The sequence below is a fragment of the Indicator indicator genome, chromosome 8 (genome assembly GCF_027791375.1).
Source record: "Indicator indicator isolate 239-I01 chromosome 8, UM_Iind_1.1, whole genome shotgun sequence".
NCBI lineage: Eukaryota > Metazoa > Chordata > Aves > Piciformes > Indicatoridae > Indicator > Indicator indicator.
In genome coordinates this window covers 35,622,823-35,642,500 of record NC_072017.1, presented here as the reverse complement: position 1 = coordinate 35,642,500, position 19,678 = coordinate 35,622,823, and the positions used below count along the sequence as shown (strand labels likewise).

The 19,678-nt window shown below is 42.0% G+C and overlaps 1 protein-coding gene across 1 annotated transcript in view; it reads left to right on the top strand.

Moving 5' to 3' along the window:
- The first annotated feature begins 2,931 nt into the window (after window positions 1-2,931).
- PPA2 (inorganic pyrophosphatase 2) overlaps window positions 2,932-19,678 on the top strand; it is a 36,239-nt gene continuing 19,492 nt past the window's right edge. The window contains exons 1-6 of the mRNA XM_054382964.1: window positions 2,932-2,997; window positions 3,311-3,506; window positions 6,064-6,128; window positions 7,792-7,836; window positions 15,761-15,814; window positions 17,860-17,979. Of these exons, the coding sequence (XP_054238939.1) occupies window positions 2,932-2,997; window positions 3,311-3,506; window positions 6,064-6,128; window positions 7,792-7,836; window positions 15,761-15,814; window positions 17,860-17,979 (546 nt within the window). The remainder of the gene's footprint in view (window positions 2,998-3,310; window positions 3,507-6,063; window positions 6,129-7,791; window positions 7,837-15,760; window positions 15,815-17,859; window positions 17,980-19,678) is intronic.

The window sequence follows — 19,678 nt, the reverse complement described above, 5'->3', positions numbered from 1 at the left end:
CCTGCTCAAGTAGGTCCATGTCTTTCTTGTGCTGAGGGCTCCAGAGCTGGATGCAGTTTTCCAGGTGGAGTCTCACTGAGAGCCAAGGAAAGGGGGAAAATCACCTCCTTCAGTCTGCTAGCCACAGAAGACAGAGGCAAAAAAGTCACTGAGTATCTCAACCTTCTCGATATACTGGGTAACCAGGCCTCCCATTACCTTTCAGAGAGGGCCTGCATTTTCCCTAGTCTTCCTTTGATCACTGATGTACCTACAGAAGCTTTTCTGGTCACCCTTGATGTCCCTGGCCAGATTTACTTCTATCAGGGCTTTGACTTTCCTAACTGGATCCCTTGGGCAGACAGTATCTCTGTATTCCTGCCAGGCTACCCTGGGGGGGTCCTTGCTTCCACCCTCTGTAAGGTTCCATTTTGTGTCTGAGTATGTGCAGGAGGTCAGTGTTCATCCATGCAAGCCTCCTGGTAGTTTTGCCTGACTTTGTCTTTGTTGGAATGCATCACTCCTGATCTTGGATGAGGTGATCGTTGAACATTAACCAGCTTTCTTGGGCTCCCTCTTCTCTCCAGGACCTTATCCCTGGATACTCTACCAAGCAGGATCCTCAAAAGGACAAAGTCTGCTCTCCTGAAGTCCAAGGTAGTGAGCACCTTCCTCGCTGCCTTAAGCATCTTGAACCCCACCATTTCATGGTCACTGCAATCAAGGCTGCCATTGAGCTTCACATTTCCCAGCAGCCCCTCCTTGTTGGTGAGAACAAGGTTCAGCATAGCTTCTCTCCTTGTTGGCTCCTCTTTTACTTGGAGAAGGAAGTTATCTTCAATGAATGCCAGGAACCTGCTAGACTGCTTATGCCCTGCCGTATTGTCCCTCCAACAAATATTGGGGGTGGTTGAAGTACCCCATGAGGGCTAGGGCTTGTGAATATGAGGCTGCTCCTGTCTATGGAGGTCTGAAAGGTCTACATGGCCTATAGCAGAGTCCCAATATAATGGGAGTCTGCCCCTGCCCTCCCTTTAATCCTAATCCATAAATCTCAATCAGATCCTCATTCACACCCAGGCAGAGCTGGTAAGTAGCAGCCCCAGCTGGTCATTGACACAAAGAGCAACATCCATTCCTCATCTCTCCTGTCTGCCCTTCCTATCCTTCCATTCATAGGAGCCATCCCTCCACATCTCTGTAATGCCAATCAGATCACAGCCCTGCAGGCTTGTGCACAGCTCTAATTCCTCTTGCTTATTCCCCATGCTACATGTGTTTGCACAGGGTCATTTAAATTTGTCCCCCTGTGAAGCTGACTTACTGGCTGGAATGAGTGCACACACTTTGTGCTGCCCTTGAGGTGCTCTCCTGTTGACCTGTGATCCCTCTCCAGGCTCTGGGCATCTGACACTGGCACCAAACTGTTAGGAGTGGGATGGATTGAGGCCCCCTCCCATGGCAAATTTAGTTTAATATAATGCATGATGCTGAGAAATGCAGCCAAATCTACTTAAAGCTTTATTATTTCTACAGTGCTAAGAGAATTTTGGATACCTTAGAGTACTGAAACATCATGTTCTCTGTTATGGCAACAATAACAGCATTTCTGTGTGTTTTTCTGCTGCATGATTTACCTTTGCTAGACAACACAGCGGCATCTCTTTATGCACCTAAAAGGTGCCTGCACAGAAACTTCTTTATATCTCATAAATTCCTAGTGTTTCACAGCTGATTTCCCATTATGGATGGAAAGCTTTAGATAAGATCATGCTGACAACACCAGGCAACAGAGAACTCTGTGCTCAGACTTTGTGCATCTTATAGGGACTCCTGGCCACAGCAGTGTACTTCACTTCCAAGCTTGTATAAGGAAATAAATATAATCTTAACTCCTTCTAGGGTAACCTTACATCCAACTGCCAGCTTTGCAAGAGTAAAACTACTGTGTGTGTGCTCAGCAAGTGATTTTCAAAGGCAAAGGCTCTGGCCTTCTATAAATGAAATCTAGATTCCTCAGAACTATGCTGAAGTAGATAGCTAGGCCTAGGGTAGATGTTAGGTTTTAACCTTCCCTTTCAGCAGCAGGACAACTCAAAGAAAGTGCAGACTACCCTTTTTTTTTTTTTCTTTTTGAGTAGAAAAAGTTCTCTGCTTTAAAAAAAAAACAGATGACATGCCCCCTTGGCAAACTTAAACAACGGAAGAACTTCAAACAGAGACTGTACATGAAGAATTTCACATGTTCAGTTGAGGAGGCTACTCCTGAAAACCTTGTGTTTGATGAATTTAGTGAAGAAAGCTCGTGGTGAAACGCCAACTACTGTTTTGTAGCTTCTGTTGAGATGCATCATGGGCCTGCAAAAAAGCCTCTTTGCCCTCCTAGAGGTAAATTTTGGAGCAAATATAGCAAGCAGTGGTACAAATCAGAGGATGCAATAGCTTTATTTTACCCAGAGCCTTCACTGTCATCCACACACTCGAATACAGCTCCCTCCAAGATCCACAGCAGCAACTAACACATTTCAGAGGAGTTCACTACTCTAAGACCTACTACCCATATTGACAGATGAAACTGATTTGAAACCCTCCTCAACGATCACTGAAAAGAGAATCCAAAGGAGTCAGGCCATATGTAGGGATAATAAACTTCAAAACCAGCACAACCTGAATACAGATGAGAATCTAATTGAATTGTCAGCAGCGTTCAATATAAAAATGCATCTACCATTGGGAATCCATGCACAGAACCCAGTTACAAGTGGTGAGGTACAAGCTAGCTTGGGTGACATAAAACTGCTTGTGTCAAGAAGAAATGAACACTTTCCTCCATAAGGAGCAGTAGAGTAAAGTCTTCACAGTGATGTGGACCTCAGGTAATGAGAACAACCTTTCCAGTGTCACTCCTAACTACATTCACACTTTTGGCAGTGATGGTAGCCTGGAAACATCATGATGTGGGTACACCTGGGGTATCCACCTGCCCAGGCTCCTACTGGAGGATACCTGCCACCTCAAGTGAGTTTTTTGGGTTGTTATAAACTCGGGTGGCGCTGCCCCTTGAGGCTGAGCTAGTCTCTCTTCCTCTGAGATGCTGACCCTGCTGTTAGCCCGGTAGCAGCTACAGCTGCAGGAAAAGCCTCCTCCACACACAGGCATTTAAACCCCATGCAGGTCGTTGCCGCCATTTTGGGCCTCTGGGGACTAACGGTAGCTCCCTCCCTCAGGTGGTGTGCGGCGGCGGTTCTCCTTTCCCGACAGGTCGCCCGGCGGGGGGCAGGCGGGGCGGGGGGCCGGCGGCTGGCACGGAACTGAGCTGAGCTAAGTTGAGCGGCGCAGGCCCGGCGGCCGCGCAGGAAGGGGAGGGAAGGCGGTGATCGCCATCATGCGCGCGCCGCCGGGGCTAGTGCGGCTGCTGGCGGCGCCAGGCTGGGGGCGGCCGCTGCGCCGCTGCCTCGGCGCCATGGCCCGCTACGGCACGGAGCAGCGGGGGCGGCCCAACTCTCCCGATTACCGCCTCTACTTTAGTAAGTAGCAGTCCCCGGGGTCGAGAAACCCCTTTCTCGCGGCGTGCACGGTGGGGAGAGGTGGCGGTGGCTCCCCGCTTCTGCCGAGGCCCCTTAGTCTGGCCCTGAGCCTCGCTTTCCCTCCACCCTCCCCATCCCCAACTCCTGAGGCTGCAGCTGTTGTTGAGAGCGAGACTCTCCGGACAGATGCGCTTTTGCAGGGGGTGCAGGCGGAGCGTGCTCAGTTCTGGCCGCTGGCGTGTGTGTGTCCAGCCGCGCCTGTGCCCAGCCCTGCGAAGGGCCTTGCGGCGTGAAGAGGTGCCGTGAGGCCGGGGCCGAAGCACTGCCGTGCTGCGGTGTTGCGGCCACACTGGGCCCAAAGGCCACGGGGCGCACTGGGACGCAGTGGACAACCTTAGCTATCGGGGCTTTGCCTTGCCTCACCTCTGACAGCCTCTGTGACCATGCTATGCTCAGAAAACGTCACGAGGAGGGAAGGCTGGCATACAGAACGGGACTTGAGCCCCAGGGGGTTTGTGGGGCCAGCAGCAGTGAGTGGTACCGAGGAGGGCAAAGGCAGAGCTCTGTGGGGCCTCTCAAAACCCAGTGAAGGCTCCTGTTGTGCAGTTTTAGGCTTATACGTTTTAGTAACAATGTTGTCTTGTTCGTGTACTACTTCTGTAGCCCTAGTCTTGTGCGTTTTTGGTCTGTTGACTCAAAAGAAATTAATTCTGACGTGCGCTGGTGTGACGAGAAGCGGAGGCGTCATGTACCGGCAGTTCTCTGCCAGCAGTATCCGGCGAGAACTCCCTTGTGCTCAGTCCCCAGAGAGATGCCAGTGAAAGGAGCTCATGTAGAGAAAGTCATTTTAGTTAATGGGAATGAGCAGCCTACTACTAAACTTTACTTGGGAGGAGCGTCTGTGAAGCTTCCAGGAGTTGCAAAAGCAACAAATGTTTATTACTTTTTTGCTGATGCGGTCAAAGTACAGTCCAAAGCTAAATGAAGTCCGTTGGCTGCTTTTTCCCTTTTTCTGTGAATAAGAGTGCTAGCAGAGGAGAAATTCCTTGGGATTTATGTTAGCACTGCATATTGCTTATATTTCTGTTTTGGACTTTCAGTATATTGACAGGTTTGAGTAGCTTGAAAAGCTTCAGCAACCACTCCAGTGAATTTTGTTCCTTTGTACAGTGTAAGGCTAAAGTGCAGATTGGGCCCCATTAAGTTAATGTTAATTTCTGCTCTTTTGGAGGCTGACATTGCATGTCAAGGGCCTGAGCAGTTGTCCCACCCCTCATTTATTTTTTTGGCCAGAATTTGACCTATTGTTTTAGGGGATTTTCTCTTCGTGATCATGAAACTCAATTTATTGGAGAGACATTGAAGTCCCGAGGGCTTAATTCATGGAGCACCCATGGAAATGAGGTTCTCTTAGTGGTTTGGTGGTGATTTGTTTGGGTTTTTTTTGTTGTTTGGGTTTTTTGTTTGTTTGGGGGGTTTTGTTTGTTTGTTTGTTTGTTTTGTGGTCCTATTAATGGCTCTTCCAGTAAGGAGAAGAGAGAATGAAAGGATTTTGCCATTTTTACATAGCTTGTGTTGCCACAACCCCATGCAGCACCGCAGGCTGGGGTCAGAGTGGCTGGAGAGCAGCCAGGTGGAAAGGGACCTGGGGATACTGGTTGGCAGGTGGCTGAACATGAGCCAGCAGTGTGCCCAGGTGGCAAAGAGAGCCAATGGCATCCTGGCCTGTATCAGGAATAGGGTGGCTGGCAGGACCAGGAAAGTCATTCTTGCCCTGTACTCGGCACTGGTTAGGCTGCACCTTGAGTACTGTGTCCTGTTCTGGGCCCCTCAGTTTAAGAAAGATGTTGAGATGCTTGAATATATCCAGAGAAGGGCAACAAGGCTGGTGAGGGGTCTGGAGCACAAGGCCTATGACGAGAGGCTGAGGGAGCTGGGGTTGTTTAGCCTGGAGAATAGGAGGCTCAGGGGAGACCTTATGGCTCTCTACAACTATCTGAAGGGAGGCTGTAGCCAGGTGAGGGTTGGTCTCTTCTCCCAGGCAACCAGTGACAGAACTAGAGGGCACAGTCTCAAACTGCGCCAGGGCAGGTTTAGGCTGGATTTTTAGGAAGAAATTCTTCACAGAAAAGAGTGATTTGCCGTTGGAATGGGCTGCCCAGGGAGGTGATAAAGTGACTGTCCCAGGAAGTGTTGAAAAAAAAATTGGATGAGGCATTCAGTGCAATAGTTTAGTTGATTAGAAGGTAGTGGGTAATAGGTTGGGCTCGATGATCTCAAAGGTCTTTTCCAACCTGGTTGATTCTGTGATTCTGTAGTCAGAAGAATAGTATTGAATACTAAAGCAAGAGTTTTTATTCTAATAATTCATTGTCATGCAGTCAGATTCCTTTTCTGGCATGCATGTTGTGTTTTTAAGTCCTTGAAATTAAACTTCAGAAAAAGTTTTAACTGCTGCATAACTGTGGCATATCATACAGTTCTGTAAGTTAGCAACACTGGCGTTTTATGGCATAGCTTTAGGTGTATAATGCTACTTTTTTGGATTGTTTTTCAGAGAATGCAGATGGTAAATATATTTCGCCATTCCATGATATTCCACTCTTTGCTGCATCTAAAGAGGTATGTGTTTATGCCTTGAAATTTATTTCAAAGTGATGACAATTTTGTTGGTATTCTTTGGGTAAAAACGCAGTTTTAAAAAGCATTTTTTGTTTTTTAGCAATTAATATTATTGCAATTAAATGTATAGTGCCAGACAGGACCGCTTTAACCTAGGCTGGTTCCTTGTTAATACAGGCACAAAAACTTCACCAAATTTCTCTGCTGAGTTCAGTAGCTTGCAGCAAAACAACGATGACTGTGTAGAAAGTCTCCTAGTGATTGAGTGCAGGGGAACTCTCACTATATCTTGTGTTAATTCTCCTCTTCTGTTATGGGTTTCTATGCACTTCAATTAATTTTCTACTGTTACTCTTTTTCAATTGGCTTTGCTCTTTTTTTTTTCCCAATCAGCAATTCCAGTGTACGTTTCCTTGCAGTGGGAGATGTACTACATGTGCTTACGTAACTTAGGGTGTATTCCTTTAATTCCCCAAAGGAACATTGTAATTGGGAGCCAACAATAATGATAAATCCCAAGAGAGAATTGGTAATCATGCCTCTGGAGAATTACAAGGCATGAGGTGCAGCTGAGCACTTTCACATCTTGTTAGCCCCACTCCCTGGAGTTTCATTATAGCAATAATGAAACGCTTGGTTTGTGTGCCACTGGTAGGAACTGCCAGTCTCTGGTTTAGACTTCGGTTTGCTTATTATGGTATGCTTGTTACACAAACAAATGGGAGGGTTTCAGACATTTTCTTGATTCGTTGGTGGGTCTGTATGGATGATAGGAAGTGAGAAAGGTCATCACTTACCATGTGTTCAGATCGAGACTTCTGAACTAATGAACTAATCTCTTGAATTATTTAAAGTGAGAGACTAAAAATATGCATGTGACCTTTCTGATCAGCGCACCCTAAGCGTGCTAGTCAATGGAAGAGGTGAGTCTCATTCAGAGAGCCTTTACTAATATGGTCTGTTCAATGAGTGCTACTGCTGTAAAAGCAATAGGCATTTTCAGCACACGTTCCCCGGGGCCTTGCTGTCCCTGCATCTAGAGTTTAAGGTTTGACAGGGCAGATTATAGGCTGTGATTTTTCTGTAGATTAAATTGTAGTACAGCAGTGTCTGATCACTGTGGTGAGGCCTTCATTTTGGTGTATGAGTAAGGAAGGAACACAGAGTATAGGGGCCTGAGCAGGGAGCAAGAAAATGAGTCATTGTGAAGGTCTCTGTTAGAGGAGGACTTAAGGAACTGCCTATTACATGCTCTTCCTACTGTGGTCTAAGCTTTGAGGACTTTATTTTATGATGGATAACTCCAGCCTTATTTAATACATTGGTTTTATTTGTTTTGTTTTTTATATTTTTGAACTGAATGGAGGATGACTGTGTTTGTAATCAGTTGAGAGGCTTAAATTGCTGCTTAAATTTTTTATTAGTTGGGAGAAAGTGGATGTGTCCTTGTACGTTTTTATCTTCACCTCTTAACATCGGGTAGGTTATAGTTTCACAATGAAACAGAACTGAATATGTAGCCTAAAAAGTTATAGTTTAGGCTTTTGCACTCATAAAAGAAGTTTCAATTGCATAAAAAAAGACTGTTGTCTGTGTTTATTTGACTACAGTATTGCTCTCTCATGTTGTTTATACACTTCTTTACTTCACTCTTTCCTGATAGGAAAAAGAGATTCCTGCAAAGAGGTCAAAGACTACTGGAACAGAGGTACATCTAAGCTTTTTTTTTAAACTATTCCCCCTATTGCCTTTCCAGCACTGCTATTCTGCAACGTGAACTTGCTCTCACTGAATATAGTTGACATACCTTCAAATGCACATCTTTTAGGAGGAGGAGGAGGCTTAAAGGGATTTAATATTCTCTTCTTTGAATGGGCCAGAAATATCAGCATTCTTTTATTCATTGAGATATTCTCAAAGGCAAACACATTTATGCCAGTCTTTGAAAGGTTCATCATGACTATTGCGGAGTAAACCTGTTACCTTTTTTACTATTGTGTTCAGAAACATTTGCAATAGAACCTTCGTTAATGAAATGTTCATTATGCTCTGTTTGTGGGTAATCTTTGTTATGTACACAAAACTTCAGAACCCCCACATATCTTAGGGCAGACTTAGCATCTGCTCTTTAGAACTGAGGATGTCTTGTTTTTCTGTACTCATCTATGAAGCCTAAAGAGAGAAAAATCACATCTGCTAGTGGTTCTGCATTAACCAGCACTGAAGTTGAGCCTAACAAAAGAAAAAAGAAATAACATGGAAGGTCTACTCAGGCTTTTTCTATAGTACCAGATTTGTTTATGCAAGTGTCTTTTGCAAACTGGAGCACTTTTTTTAGCAGTGCTTTCGCCTGCAAAGGGACTTTGTTCTGTAGCAGAACAAAGTGAAATTAAAAAATGAAACAAATTGTGCTTTAAAGCTGTGAAGTTTGGGTGTATGTCCCAGCCTTTATCTTCTGGTATGTTTGGCCAGTCATAAGACAAAACTGTAACTAACCATGTGATGTGGAAAAAACTGTCCTAACTACAGAAAGAGTTAGATAATGGTGATTTGATAATCTTAAAGGTCTTTTCCAACTGGAATGATTCTGTGATTCCATGAACATCAGCAAAGGCAAATGTACATTCCAGTCTTTGTGGGCTTCTGATGCAAGTAGGGAGACAAATGTGCAGGCATCCCAGAAGTGCTTGGTCTTAGAGGGTAAAAAGTGTGGATGCAAATTGTTTAGGAATCTGTTTCTCATCATGTTCCTTGGGAGTTGTGGGAAAGAGAGAAAATAGAGGGATCTTTGCATTCAGGAAAGCAGCTTCTTCTATACACTGGGCTCTTCAGCAGCAATCTTCGCCTTGGCCTGCTGAGAAATGGAATCCTGTGAGCTTGTATATAGGGAAAGCATATCTTACATCAGGGGATAAAGGGAAAATGAGAAATTTAATGCCATGTCCTGATTTCTGAAGACCTTTGAAGCACTGTACTCATTACTGTAGTCCAGGGACACAAAGGCTACTACTGATACCTCGTGTTAAGATGATTCTTGCACTGAATTTGGCCTGGAAACACAGCCGCATCTTTAAAACTTGTCCTTTATAGTGGCAGTTACTTGTTACTTTCAAGAAGGGCAAGCCCTCTTAAGAGTGTGTGTTAAATTATGCTGAACTCAGGCTCATCAGATGGCAGTTTAGCCATGGAAAATGAAGGTAATTCTACTGAGTTGCTTCAGTCTGTCTAACGTTCTTTAAATTGTTCTTGGCATTCATGATACCAGTAAAGAAGGTAAAGAGGAGTTTGTTTTCAACATTCATGGGATAGGGGATTGCACATTGTGCAGGTCTCTGTTTTGCAGCCTCAGCTTGTAGTTCTAAGGGCAACACTGTGGTGTTTCTGTAGAACTGTTCTTAATAGTGCAGTCATTTCTTAGAACATTTTGGACCTTACTGAATTTCAGTGAAATTTTGCTTTGCAGCCACTCTTGATATCTGATCCTTATGCTTTTACAGATGTTTTTCAGCTGTTGAAGACTAGAGAGCAGTTATTTTGAGGGTGAAAGTCTGCTGAAAGAAATCATTCTCTTTCAGTCACAAAATTAGGAGCTTGCAGTCTGAACCACTGCCTTGTCTTAAACATTGCACTTGAAATCCATTCCTACCCAAGTAAATATCTGTGAAAGGTACCAAAAGTTTCACATCTCTGTCTCGAAGAGTAGTTCCCATTATGGTTACAGTCAAAACTGTCAAGAGGCTGATTGTTGAATATGGTCTTCCATATCTAGTAGGAAGAAGGTTTGAAGAGGTCATCGTTATCTTAAGACAAATGTGACCTGTTGCTTCCCTGCTGTGGTGGAAGAGTCTTTGACGTACTCACATGCCATCTCATTCAGAGGACTCCAGTGTTCTTGAATACAAAATATTATTTAAAGTGTTGGCCTTTGTAAGGAATCTGTCCAAGCCTGTAGAGATTATAGTCCTCTGACTTGCAGACGCCCACAGGAGCATTTGGAGGGGTGGCGGGTGTGGGGGGAAAACACCACCACCACCACCAGAAAAAAAGACAGGAGACAGCTTTTGGTTTATTGTATTCTGTAGGTGGCATGGTGCTGAAATGCCCCTGTGGACTTCAGTTGAATTGGTTCTCCCAGGCAAAAACTTCTGATAATTTAGCTGGTTAGGTGAGGTATAAGGGATCATGAAAGTGGTCTGACACAGGTGATCTGATAGAAGGCCTCATGCTTGGGACAGTGTTCAAAACTGGTGTCAGAGTTGTCTTATGATAAAATTGGTATGTTTCATAGGAAGGGAAGAGTTGTCATCGTTTCCCACACAGCACAGGTGCAGACTTTGTACTGACTTTGTCTTCTGTCTTAGCTACAGCTTCACTGACTTCTTTGCTCATGGTAGATGTTTTTGCAGTATACGTAACCTGGGCCATAGCATGTCCATTTCATGTGTTCCAAATTTTAGGTTATCAATGAAGGTTTCATCCTGATGCTTGAGCTTGCCCAGCCTTTTGGTATGGATGTGTCCAATAGCTGCAAGTCTCACTTTGTGTTGATATAGATTAATAAAACTGAGTAAAAGAAACCTTCATTCATCAGTCCAGTTAAAATCTACTGACACAGAGATGCTTTACAGAGTAAGTTGCAGCAATGATTTGATCAAGCTTAAAATAAATGATTCCTTAAACTGGACAAAGCCAATGTTTCATGTTCATTCAGGTCATGGCTGTACACTGAGCAGTTTTACAGGTGAATGTGTCCAGTAACTAGTTTATCAGAGACTATGCCTGACACCACGTTGGAGATACTGTGGGCAAAATTTACATAGTGTTTGTGATCTGCTTTTCACTGTAACATTAGGGAATTATACTCTGAATAGGCAGCAGGCACTTTGCGTTTATGCTGGGCATTGCATTTCTTCTTTGCTATGTGGCATGTTCATTTGTATTGGAAAAGTCCCATTGACTTCTCATTTAGATACAGTATGCTTGGTCTCCAGATGTTGTTGGCATCTGGTTTGTTGGGTTTTTTTGGCAAATACCTTGTAGCTAGTGTTAACATGGGGAATGTCTATAACATTTGTACTCGTTTTCTAAACAAGCTTCTCCACTTATTTCTGGGTTTATTTCATGACAGTCCTTATTTTCTTTCTCCTTTTTTTTTTTCTTATTTTTTCCCCTTTTCTTTTTTCTTTTTAAACATCATTGTTTGTTCATACTGCTGCTGGACTGAAGCTCATCTTTTTCATTCTCCTTAATCCTCAAATGCTTGCTGCCATGTTCAGGTGATGGCTGATGAGAATCCCTACATAACTGCAAATGAGCAGAGAGAAAAGAAATGGAAATCACAGCTGCTTTTTCTTTCCTCTGTCTTGTGAGCTCAGAGCTTCTCAATAAGGATGGGTCAGTAGCCCCCAAATGCTGCCTCTAATGCTTTCAGGGGTGGGTTGCTGGTTTTTTTTTTGTTTTCTTTATTGTTGTTGTTGCTGTTTGGTTGGTTGGTTTGGTTTTTAACTTAGTCATTCTACTATAAAGATGACTAAAGCAATTGTAACCATTGGCATATCTCTTCTCCCTGTCATGCAGAGGTGATAGTGAATGGCAGTCAGGCCTGGAAAAGTGGTGATGTTTGTCATTTTATGGAATTATACTGGGTTTCTGTTCCTCTCTTTATCTCTCTTATCACTTTCCTTCCTCCGCATAGGTTGCTCTACTTCTTCAAATGAGCTGAACTTTTGGAGCTCAGCATTAAGTATTTCAGCTGTTGGGCAAAACCATACCTGTTAAACCCCTCACTTCAAATGCACCAACTAAGGAAACTGGGAAAACTGGGAAAGGCAATAATTGAACAAGAAAGGGAAAGTTAGGTAAGGAAGAATTGTTTCTGGGAAGGGTGTATTGGAGTCCAAAAGGGGCAGACTGTAAAGATAAGTGTCAGAAATTCACTTAATGGTTGGTTTGTTTGCTTGTTTTCTTATTCTTTTTGTGATATTGAGGTTTGTAATAACAAACCCTGATCAAAATGAGCTGCCTTCTGTAAGAATCTGTAGTGTCAGAGCTAACAGTTATTTTTGGCCATCAGTTTTAGTGGGGAGAATGCTGACTCACAGTTTACCTGGGTGCAACAGTCTGTATTTTTCTTGCTTTTCTCAACACTTGCTGTATGGATATGTTTAAGTATAGTTGTATCTCTTTTTATCTTCCTATGGTTTTCATCTCTCAAAAACTCAAACCCTGTTCCTCCTCTGTGTGAAGGTGACATTTTTGCTTGTCTGTGCAAAAATGGTATAGTGATACATTACAAATGATGTTCAGCTGAAATGGAGTGCTGTGTTAAAGACAACACCCTGACAAAGCAAACATGTCCTACAAGAATTCCTATGTAGTATGCTTAGAGTGTAGTCTTTAGGAAATAAAGGATATCCTGTAGACGTACTGGGGATTCCTTGTGATGTCATTTTTCTGCTGGTTTTCCTGTGCAGTGCTAGGAATTAGAAAATACACTTTTGACTTCTGTGTTGAGCAAATGGCTTGTTATTTATTTTAATTTCCATCACCACTTCAAGGTATCATGGAGCATAAGTACAAGTGTCTGTCTAATGTTCTCTTGAACCCAAGCAAGCTATGTAATACCCTGGGTTGAAAGTCCCTTTGGGCTGTCAGGTCACTTCCACTAGCAGATGGGTTCTGTCCCTTTTATCTGGATCTAGGAAACTCCTCTTTCCTTGCATGCTCCAGGAGACTGTCTTTCTGAAGAAACATCAGCTGGCAGTTGGCATGAGGCTAGCCTGTAAGGAACTAGTCCATCTGACCTGTTGTATGGTCTGCTGTCATGAGGTGGAGTCCCTTCTACATTAGACACTTGTAGAGTTGGATTAAATCTGGACTGTGGCAAGCAGCAGTCTCACAGTCAGACAGCTGACTGCTGTTGTAGGACAGCAATTAAATAGTAAACTTTTCAAAGCAATAGTTTTCATTTCATGAGAGATCCTTTTTCTGTTGGCTGTTGAAACAGTCTTACTATTTCTTGAGGGCATAGAACTGCTCAGTTTAGGCTTTGGTGAGGTAGAATTTTTTTGTTAGGCCCATTGAAAGTAAAGATGAAAATACCCATTAGCAGATGCATTCACCATCCAAAACTAACCACTGAATGGCATATGCAGATGGTAATCTGTGAACGCAGGTGGTGTCTGACACTTGCATTTCTGTTTGCAGCTGAGGCAGGGACGGTTTTGCAGCAAGAGATAGGGGGAAAACATTCAAGTAATTGGAAAGAATAGGTACTTGATCTGGGAAGACAAGAGTGATTGAAAAAAAGAGGGAAACAAGATAGAAAAGAGGAGAAAAACCTCCCAAAAAAAACATGGAAGTATACTTCTTTCTATCTATCAATCTAGTAGTATGTGCTGTCTTCTCCATTCCAGTGAATTCTGTCTCATCACTGTGAAATTGTGATTGCCCTATAAATAAAACTTTTTATTTTTAAGTGTGAGCACTGCATGAAGTTATTAATCTCTCATAAATGCTTGTGGCAGCTTAGCATTAGAGAGAGTACTTGAGGGGATTTTTCTGCATACAAATTAATCTGTCAGGCTGTCACATGTAAGACTCTTGACAATTCACAGTTGACTGATACTGCAAATTATGAAGGCCTGATCTTAAAACTGAATTAAATCCAAGTGATGGGTTTTTGGTTTTGGGAAGAGTATTGTATTCATTTCAGTCCAGTTGTCCAGCTCCAAGAATGTTTGGGTGAAGATTTGGACTCTCTTCACCGGTTAAATCTGAAAAACAGGATTTACAGGTTGTTGAAGCCATTGTATTAGATATGGTCAGGAAAAGACAAAGTGGCATCTAAAGAACAAAACCACAGGATTGTGGTGGAGAGGAACAACATCACATATAATTCCAGGAGTAGTCTGTACATTTTCTACCTGTAGCTACCAGTCAGAACAATTCATTGACCTGCTTGGCAGTTTAAGAGTTTCTTGTCAGTGCTGGCTTTCATACTGTGCATTTCTTTTTTTCAAGTGTTTCCCAGGTGGATGTGCAGACTATATTTGGCTTTCTTCCAACCCTTCCTTTACTTGCTGCTACATGTATGCATGTATGTTGCTTTGTTCTCTCTGCTTCCTTAGTTTTGACATCTTTGAGCTCTCTTTCCGATAACTTCTCTGTTTCAGCTTTTCATATATACATAGGATGTACTTTATGAAACTGACCTGAAGCACCTTTCTCCTTTTTCTTTTTTCTCTTCTTGTTTTATTTGTTCAATGCCTGATTAGGAAAAGTAATTCTATCTGACATGCCACTGATTGCGGTATGGGTTCGGTACTAACGTCTGGCAAATTTAATTCAAACTTACTCAGAATTTGTTGTCAGAATTGTGCATAGGTTGTGATCTCATGGGAGAAATGCTTAATGGCAGCTGGGATTTTCATTTGCTTTTTCTTGCTTTCCAAATTTCAGGTTTGTTTGGGAGGAGAAGATCATAGAACCATTGGGATTACTGGAATTAAACTGTGGTGTTGACCCTGGTAGTGTTGTTCGTTACAGCTGCAGGACCCAAACAGCAAAAATAAAAATATGTAAGAGTCTGATGGAGCCTTAAGTGCAGTGTAGCTAAAGAATCTGTGCAAGACTTCAGTTGATTGGACTTCTTAAGAACTTCTGCAATAGTACATTTCGTCCTCCTTGAACTGTTGTTTTTAACATCAATGAGAATTTTCTTTGTGAAGAGATATCCCAGGCAATGTGGTATTTAGGGGTTATTTTAGTAACCTAGAAGAACATAGATTGCAGACATTGCTGGGTGGTTTGCTCTAGTTACCTGTTGTGAGGTACTGTACTTCCCAAGAAGTACCTAACTCAGCTTCAGGAGAAACCTTACTGCAGTTACACAGAGTTGTTTTTCTCTTTAGAAAACATCACTTCAGCTTCTTCAGTAAGAAGGGTACAGACTACTTACTCTTCTTCTAAAAACATGGGTTTACACGTTTTAGGTTTATTATTCCCTACACCCCCCCATTTTAAAACAACTTTCACTTCATTTCCATTAGGAAGAAGGCAAACACAAACATCAAATGTCTGTGTCCGTATCTTTCCCCCACCATTACTTTTGGATTTATTTTGCTCTTCAACCAGATCTGACAGAGAATCAGAAATGTTAGTAGTTATTGTATTTGTATAGGTTTTTAGAAAATGAATGATGCTGAAGAAGAGAAGGCCTTGAAGAAATAAATCCTCAGGGGAAAACCCAAAATTCTTGTCTTTTCTAGTGCTTGGGGAAAGGCATCTTTGTCCTTTGTCCATCCCTCTTCAACAAGTAGAGTAAACCACTGCCTTGTGGTAAACCACTCCAGGGACTTTCTGAACATTTTGTGAAGGGTAGTACTGACATGGGAATAAAACATACCATGTGAATCTGCGCTAATTGTTGTTCATATTCCCAAAGGCATGGGGTGGGGAAAGGATGAACCATGTCATTATGTGTAACCAAATGAGTTGTACTTAATGTAAAAGCAGCTGGAACAGAGAGATGTGATTAATGTATGAATAAAGAGGAAAGAATTTGTCTTAGCATAAAATACTAATTACCAAGTGGGTTTTATTTTCACTTCTGTCATTGTTCTTTGGTTTAGGTCCTGTTTAATATGATTGTAGAGGTACCTCGTTGGACAAATGCAAAAATGGAGGTAATTAAGAAAAATACTTTGATTATATAGGTATTTATGAAAGTCACAACAATGCAGTGGCTTCAAACAGTCAGTTTAACCAGAGTGTGGTTTCCTCTTGACAAACAACATTTTGTCTATTAAAAAGTAATTAGAAATTGTGTGTACTGATATGTCCCATGTGATTATAAAATATACTTCCCATGTGATTATAAAATATTTCTGATTTGGTTTTCCTTTCTCAGGTGAGTGCTGCTTCTTGACAGCCTTTTGACTGCAGAATGTAGCACACCTGCAACAGAGTCCTAGAAAACTGGTTTGCAGAGCATTGGCCAACAATTAGTCTTACCCTTGCCTGCTCGTGGAGCATTCCACTTGAAGGATTTGATTCCTCTCATTTCCCCTCTGTAGTGTGCTATGCCAAATAAGGCCATTGGAGTGCAAATGAAAAAGCATTTCCTTGTCATCGAACAAAATACTTGGGCACTTCAGTGATAGAAAGTATCTGTTCCTGCAGGGAGGTATTTTAAAAGTGGAGCCCAGTGTCTTGTTCCTCAACAGTTACAATATACAACTTCATCTGTAGTGTTCATGAAGTGATATGTCCTATCTTCCTAAACATTTTTATTAATTATAGGGATGCTCCCCAGGTGCTTCCAAGAAAATTTGTGGTTGAGCTGTTAAGTAGTTTGATATGAAACAACACCAAAAAACCTTCCTGGCCTGTTCTTTCAGAATTTGGCTTTCTCCTTTCCCTGGTGTGGGAAAATCACCTAAACTAGGTTTACCATGACAATTGCCATGACAGTCCTTCAACCCAGGCTGTGGTGAGGTGCTAATACCAGGTCTTGTCTGCATCTCTGTGCTGAGATTGCCTCATGTGGAATGGAGACTGTAGGAAATTAAACCTTGCTTTAGAACAAATGCTCTCCGCTATTACATCACTGGTATCAGACTTCCTGCTTACCAGTTTCTTGTATTTCTGTTGTTCTTCCCTTGATTTTACTGAAGGTGCTTTTCATGAGACTTCTGTCGGATGTTATCAGTTAGCCCTCTTTGTGCTGATTTGGATCAAGAAAAGCATTGCTGGGCTCTGCTTCTGTCAGAGTTCCAGGTGACATATTTGAGGTATTCTCTGCTAAGCTATAACCAGAAGGAGGTATAATCAATTGTGAAAGCAAAAATGTGTGGAACTTGGAGGGTTTACTTGTGGAATAAATTCATGCTCTGAACAGTTTGGCGTGATTCAATTCTTTTGGGATGAATTTTGGTGGTGCTTCAGGTAAATTACAAGGGTGCTGTAAAATGAGTATGGACTAAGGGCTGTGGCACTCATGCTTGCAAGCAGTGTATCACCTGAGCCAATCTAACCACTTGGGCCTGTAGCAAATGTGATGCCCTTCACGTGAGTGTTTGCAAGCAAGAGCCAAGGTAATGTGGATTGAATTGTGGTGTGGAGTGTTAAAAGGATGGTTATGGTGATTTTTGGGGAGGATGATGACAATTCTAAACTGTTCAGCTTCAATTAGTCAATCCTTCTATGAGTGCTTTCAGAATGCTGCTTTCTGATGCTACCTTAACTTATTCCAAATCTGTGTGAATTTGGCTTTTGGTGGCTATGAAGAGCTTTTGCTCACTAAATAGCATTTCTATGCTGAGAGGTGATGGAGAGAAGGGATGTATGCAACAGGAGAGAAATGAACAGAGGGGGAGAAAATGGAACACTTTACCTGTTGCTGTCAAAGTTCCTGTTGTCAGAAGAACTTGTGCCAGCATTTGTATGTCTGTTGGCCTTGTACTCTAAAGTGCAAGAGCTTCTAAGTTCCTTTCAGTATTTATGCATAACCATGACAGTTTCCATGTAAATTAATGACTTTTCTAGATTTTTGCATGCTTCATGACATTATTTAAAACCTTTTTTAAATATGACCCTTGAGATTTAGTGAGGCCATCCTACTTGTAATACTTAAACAGCAGCTTCTGAAATCTTTGATTGGACACTGAATTGCTTTCCATTTTACCATTCTCTCTCTCTCTTTCCCTCTTTCTTTTCCATGATTGCTTAGATTGCCACTGAGGAACCACTGAATCCCATTAAACAAGACACAAAGAAAGGCAAGCTTCGATATGTGGCCAATATCTTTCCTCACAAGGGTTATATATGGAATTATGGTGCCCTCCCACAGGTAACGTTTTTGTTACAACGCTGAAAGTTTTCTGTCTTCTCTGTAAATTGCCTTGTAAATCTTGGGTACTGTCTGAATGTAAATCAGTTCCAAGAGGGATGTTTCTCTTTGATACATTTGTAAATTAGGGTTTTTTTATATTTGCATTTTATAGTGTCCATAAATTTGGAGTATGGGTGTAAGTATGTGCAGTGTTTCAGGAAGGAGTTAAGTGATCTAGAAATCTGAAGTATTTAGTCTGCATCTCTGTGTTGCAGTGGCAGGACTAGCAACTGTCATAGTCTGCTATTTACAAATACTTTGTTGAGTAGCCCTTTTCTGATAAAAAAAGCACTTAAACCCTCAAAACTTCAGTATTTTTATGTATTGCAGCATACATTTTAATTGAGATCTCTTAATATATTTAGCAAAAAGGAAGAGCAGGGCTGTTCTTTTTAGATTAAACCTCAAGTGCTTTAGTTAGCTTTTCTCTGAACTATGAATTGCTACTGATCTTGATGCATTCAAAACTTTGAGCTTTGAGGAAGCCCAACTAATGGCTGGGACTTTGAGCATAATGAAAAGTTTTAAGCTTTTTTTCATTTCTGTGAATAACACGTTGGACTTAAATTAGTACTGAAGAACATGATGTCATTGTTTTTCTTTACACTTTACTGCATAAACAATGAAAGTTGTTGATCCCTTAAGAAGAGAGTACCAGGCAGGTGTTGGAGTGTAGCAGTGAAGCTCTTAGCCAGCCAGCAGTTTCAGTAGACAAAGTATCCAAGTAGGTATAATTGGGAGCCAGCAATTCCTTCTAATGTTTTGAAATTCATGTGTGCCTTAGTACAATGCCAAAATGAAACATGTGACCATTTTTCTACAAAAAGTGTATTATTTTGGACTATGATGCTTTACCTAGGAGAAATGTTAAGCTCTCCTTGTTAATTTGTGAGTCAGAGAGAGCTAGAGGTAATTGTAAATTTTATTTTCTGTAATAACTTCAAAACCAGTTGGATCATTAAAATTTTCATCATTTAACTCTAGATGATACTGCAGATTTCCACAAACAGCGATAATAAACAAAATCCAATTCAGTGTCGTTGTTATCACAAGAGGACTTTTCATCAAGATCAGCAGTTGCCAGGATCAGAAGTTCAACCCTAGTATACAGATTAAAGATAGGTCTTCGTAGCTGCTGTTTTATGATGTGGAGTAGAGAAGAACAAAGTGACAGCAGACCTATCATTAGTGTAGAAGGTGCCATACTATCCAGAGAACAATATCATTCCTAGCAAGCTTTCCTCCTGACCTGTAGGTGGAGGGGTGCAGCTGGGCAGGGGAATAGTACTTCGGAAGTTTTGAGTTGAAATTTTCTCTTGAGCGATTTTTCTTTTTGCTGGTTTGCCTTTTAGTATCAGTTGAATTTTCAAGAACAGGTTTGAGGTGGAGGCATACCATGGGCAACAGGAGCAAACAGTATAGCTCCCGGGCAAGGGGGAGGGGGTGGAAAAAGTTTTCTGTGCTTTTCAAAACAACTTTATTTGCCTCAAAACTCTGACCAGGAAAACTTCTCAACTTCAGAATCAGTTGCCAGTAAGGAAACTAGTGCTGGTCTAGTAATTAAGTCAGTGTGACATGCCTATGATTCCTTGCTTGTACAGAGCTCAGAGCAGGGATTTGAACTTGTCTCCTGGAGAAGCTTCTTTGGTCTTAAGCC